General features: G+C 38.5%; 1 protein-coding gene across 1 annotated transcript; it reads right to left on the reverse strand.

Annotated features, from left to right (window-relative positions):
- Positions 1-3,130: 3,130 nt before the first annotated feature.
- On the reverse strand, positions 3,131-4,242 carry LOC120293670. Its single transcript, XM_039313375.1, has 2 exons — positions 3,267-4,242; positions 3,131-3,153 (listed from the first exon to the last, which is right to left on the reverse strand). The coding sequence occupies exons 1-2, from the start codon at positions 4,240-4,242 to the stop codon at positions 3,131-3,133; spliced, it is 999 nt and encodes a 332-aa protein (XP_039169309.1).
- Positions 4,243-5,647: the final 1,405 nt, after the last annotated feature.

Genomic DNA, 5,647 nt, shown 5'->3' on the forward strand with positions numbered 1-5,647 from the left:
TCTCAAATTTTATTATGTTACTCCTCAAGACGTTTTCTACAACTCTTATAAAGAACACAAGATCAAATTCGGACTGGATGATTTCACAAAATCCACGGAATCACAACAGATCAACATAACAGTTTCTAGATCTAGCTTCTTCAAAGAAAAATGGTTTCGCCGACCTATACTTGTTCGTTTCCTCTCAATTTTTAGTATGTTAATCATCAAGAAGTCCTCTACAACTTTCATCAGGAAGTCGAAGTCATATTTCAACTAGAACATTGCATGCAACTCACGAAAACACTAAAGGTTGGACTGTTTTTCCCAGAAACAGAATACTAGGCTAGAACACAACTCTTATAACTTCGAAATTTCACACTTCATCCACATCCGAAATTCACCATTCATCACACACCAAACACAACAAGCAAAGGGTAGATCAATGGACTATACTTGCCTCTAATCCAAGCAAAACACAGCAAATAAACGGCGGGGTAAAGCGGACTCGACGGCGGCGACTAGGCAGACGATCGGCAGCAACGGGCCTCCTTCTTCCTCCTCTTCTCTCGCACACTCGCTCTCCCTCTCTCGATTTCACTCTCTCTCTCTCTCTCGGTAACCCTCTCTCTCAATCCGCCCCTTCTCTTTCCTTTCCCCTCAATGATTTGCAATCATTTGATTTTGCATGGCTAATGCCACTTGGCTCTAAGAGAAAAACACTTGGTAAGCTTCTCTTGCCACTTGGGGATTTGCATGCAGGTTGATGGGTCTTCCTTTGGGCTGGTCCTCTCCCTCCATTCCTCTCTTCCCATGGTCGACGGCAGCCTCCTTCCTTTTGGGCTTCACGGGCTAGGCCCTAATGGCCGAACGGTGGGGCTCTTGTGGGCTGGTCTTGGCCTAAGAATTTTGGCCCACTTCCTCTTTTAATAATCTACTCTAAATCTCACTTTTATAAATACCTAATTACACTTATTCACTTGGCCATAAAACTTGAAATCATAAATCAATAAACTCTAACTTATAAATCACATGGCCAATAATAAAATTTTCCCATCAAGTAATTATCAATTAAAAGCTTGGCCTTAAACTTATTGCAAATCATGGATCAAATGGCTACAACATAACTTGATGGTACTTCTATCACCTATCCATGGCTCATAGCACATCTAGAGGTTGTCATGAAATTCTAGGATGCCACAAGAATTGTTTGTGGCAGTGTTAATACGGATCTGGACGGTGTTCAGCTTGAGGTGGAGTTGCAACCAGAAACTCCTGAGGTAGCGAGTACGAGTACTAGCAAAGTAATCGACACGGATGGTGCTTGTAGCGAGGTAGAGCCTATAGAACCAATGATTGCTGTAACTGCTAAAATTAACAAGGTATGTATTCGATCTCCTGATAAATATGGATGCAACAATGGTTTTACTTTATTTACGGTTAAGGAGGTTGTGTCGGAAAATCCTTATGGAGCAGTTAAAGATGCATGTGGAGTTGGTATTCTAATGAGTTAATGTCATCTCGTGGCACTTGGAGCATGAACTGAACTTTCATCTTTCACAAGTGGGAAGTCAAGTTGTGGCGACAATGAGCAAGAATGTTACCTCAATTTCGACTTTTAATTACGTAACTTTGTGGTAAATTGATCCTTTATGGTTTCTAGCTTTGCCATGGTGAACTGATAAACTTTATTTAGGGTCATAAGATTTTAATCATGTAAAGGAAGCTTTAACATTGCACCTTAGGAGAAATCAATTAACTGGTTGTATAATAAAAATTGAATGATCTAGTTGTTGATAAAAACCAGATACTTAGAATGGAAATGAGAGTGAAGCTAGGTTCTTTGGTAACAACCGAAAGATATTAGTAATGATTGAAATTGCACCAGTTAAAATCAAATTAGAAGAGTTGTGCTTCCACTATTCTATCATCTTCCTCTTAATTGCCTTTGGCATATCTATTAAGATAATTTATTCTATCATATTCTGACCCGACATCGCTTCTCTGCTTCGCTTCGATATCTTGATGCGATCTTCCTCCGTTGAGCAATATCCATGGCATTCGCACAGGCCATTTATTAATTAATTAGCATGGCAATTACATGGAAGCATAAATCATGAAATTAAACATAATACTATATCTTGTAATAATTATTCTATAGCTATCATAATATACTACAAACATTAGCATCATTATACACATAAACATACACGAAATATTAGTTATTGAATCAACAGTGACGTACTGAAATGCAAATGCGTTTAGAAGTTAGACAAATTGGTCCATTCCCCTAAGGGTTCATAGTGCATGCCCCATTCAGGTATATATAGACAGCCGAAATGAGCCATTAATAGCCAGACAAAGGTTAGAAGCTCTCCACCTTTGCTTAGCACCTTCACATGTGCCTCTCCTTATATGACTTGCTGCATATGACAGCATCTCAACCCACACTCCGCTCATCACCCTCCACTTCAAATCCTGGAGGCTACCCAACTTTAGGGCCAAAATCCCTAGTCCACGGAGCAGGGATGTCGGTTCGAAAATACCTGACAATATCTTGCACAGCCCCTTCACATCCTTGGTCGCACCATCAGCATGGCCCCATAGCTCGCGCACCGTCTCCGCTGATGTCATTTGGGCAATCCCCTCCACAGCAAACGTCACATTGGGCTGATTAAGGCAAAGATACATCATGTAGTCGGAGAGGATCTTACTGAATTCCCTTTCATCGTTTTCGCCTGTGGATTTTTCATTGTTGTACCACATTTCAATAGCAAGATGCCACATTATTATACTAGCGTCATAATTAACCTCGGTGACATACAATAAAAGATGGCCGCATTCGATCCCCACCGGCTTACTTTTGAGAAATAGGTTACCTCGAGCCTCAAATATTTCCCTCACCTCTGCCAGATCATTTGCATTCTTGGATTTGCGTTTGAGCTCCTTAAAGATATAAATCCATAGTTTCTTAATAAAGGGATTCTTTGACACGTACTTCGTATTCGCAATCATTAGTCTTTCCCTTGGACCACAGCCTCTTATAATTTTCTCACCAGCTTCTTGGAGACAAGAGATGATCTTTTTAGCCACACAAAATGGAAATTTGCAGATATTAGAAAAAGTGGTGATGCCCCTGGGACGATCATGCTTATACATCCTTGTCGGACTCTCCTTCAAAGTCTCGGAAAAAAGGTTGCAAGCAGAGATGGATTCCGACCACCTTCGAAATATTAATGGTGTATTCAAGACCATGTAAATAACATTGCTATTATGCTCTGCTTCACCTACAACGAAGCGGGGCTCCCTCAGCTCATCCGTGCTAGATACCAACTTGTGGAGAAATGAATCTAGTTTAGATGATCCTGTGGTATACCACTTGATTCTGGCAACAGTCCAATCAGAGAAAATAAGCATGAACAGAGCTATCACATCAAGAGCAATTCCTCCAAAAAGAAGGGAATAAGTAATTTCGACATCTAGTTCAAAGAGCCCATCCTTCTGCAAGCGATTGAATAAAATGAAAGCCAACACAATGCTAGTGAAGTTTATGAAGCGGAAAATGTAGCTCCACCTGGAATGTATTGCCAAAGCTTTTGTATAGAGCACCTCGTACATGAAATTGAGTTCAATTGATATCACCCTTAGTGCATCTATTGCAGAAACTTTGCAAAAATACTCTCGGCTTATTTTGCGTTCCTCGCGTTTGAATATAAGGTTCCCAATGAAGACATTAAAGATTTGAAAAAAATAGTAAGCATGCTTCACCATGGTACTCTCAAGAAGCTTTGCTTCTTCTCCATCAGAGTATCCATCCCCTGGAGCATTGACTTCTTCAATTAATTTCTCATTTGCACCTTGTGAGATTATCGTTTTTCCAAGCCGGAGGCCTGAGAGCATTGATTCCCTAAGGCTTGGGAGGCTCGAGAGATTAAGTGCTCGTAACCTCTCCGCATGTTTTGTGACCCTAGAAAGAAACACCAATATCATGGGGATCGCCTGTGACTTGTTGATGGGAAATATCTGCACAAACACATAGATAGCAGCACCGACTTGGAATATGAGACTGAGCATATGTCGTTGCCAAAGTGAGCTGTCCTCTAGAGAGAAGGCGGTGATGGTGTCTGGACCACCAAGATGTAGTAAGAGAAATGAGGCCCAAAATGCTTGAAGTGCTCCATCAACGTCAGTTGCACTAGCAGACAAATTAACTTGGTTGTGAGAGATGAGCCCAATCCCAAATGCAGCTACCCAGTCAGCCATCAAATAGGCCAACCACAAGAGGAAAACAATGCGATCATTCGCTATTTTTTTTCTTATGGGTGCAAATAGAATGAGAAATACCTGAGGCGAGAGGCTTAGTATGACAAAACCTCGGATATTCCACTTTTTCCAAAGATCTAAAATGGAGCCAAATGCCATGTTTTTTCTTAGTTTGGATTTTATCTCTCCTCTCTAATATAATTTTGGGTACAACAAATCTATAGGAGGGATAATGGGATATATATATATATATATATATATATATATATATATATATATATACATGTTGAGATAGTTCCTTACTTGTTTGTCAATAGATGGAATCTATTCTTTTCTTCTTCTTTTTTGACGAAAGATGGAATCTATTCAAGAATCCAAGAAAGTAAGGGATCTCGTACATTAAATGGCAAGAAAAGAAAAAAGTATCCCATCTATGGACGATGCTTATTGCTTTATGTTGGATTGACATTTTATTGTCAAATTAGTCTTGTCTTAATTCTACTTGCACTTTGATATGTAACTACCTGAATTTTGAACTACGAAACTTCATTATCCATGATTAACTTTGGGAAATGTTTGACGATACCATGTCTAACCAGACACTTCATATTTTTTTATGAATAAGATTCTATTTAACGAGTCAAATGAGAGTGAATATAGGATAAGTAGGTTATCCTCCATATTAGGAAAACCAAAAGAACAGTTAGCAGCCACTTTTCTCGTTGAGCAAGTGTCGCGACCTCTCTTTTTTTTCGGCGCCCGCAATCGGGTAATGGTTCGGCTGAAATTAGTTAAGCCCGGACTCTCCCAAGTCCACCAATTCACGACTTTAATAGTTTGAGTTTTAACCTATAAATCAATTTTTAAAATGGAGTCGCCACTAATCGGTTTGGGGTGGGTCGATTAGAAACCCAAGCGAAGTATCGGGAGAAATACTTGCTCCTGCGCAACCAGAGAAATTAGGATCGAGGACTTGATTACACTAGTTAATCACTAATGCCCTTTCGGTACCTAATCTTGTTTAAACCCTAAGGCTTTTTGGATTTTTGAGGGATTTTCCATGCATTTTTTGGAGGAAAAACATTTTTGAGTCTTTTTCTCATTTTTGGACATAAAAGAGATTTTTGGTATTTTTGGAAAAATACAAGTCTTTTTTGGCTTTTTCTGAATTTTTGGTTTTTTCATGAATTTTTGGCTTTTTTTGGATTTTTGGCATTTTTTGGAAAATATGAAATTTTTTTGATTTTTTTGATTTTTCGGAAAATAAAATATTTTTTTAATAATTTTTAATATTTTTCGATTTTCTGGAAATTAAAACATTTTTTTAATATTTTTTGAAAATAAAACACTTTTTGATTTTTTTGAAAATAAAATATTTATTATTTTATATTAAAATAATAAAATA

This window comes from Eucalyptus grandis, chromosome 5 (genome assembly GCF_016545825.1).
Source record: "Eucalyptus grandis isolate ANBG69807.140 chromosome 5, ASM1654582v1, whole genome shotgun sequence".
NCBI classification, from domain to species: Eukaryota; Viridiplantae; Streptophyta; class Magnoliopsida; order Myrtales; family Myrtaceae; genus Eucalyptus; species Eucalyptus grandis.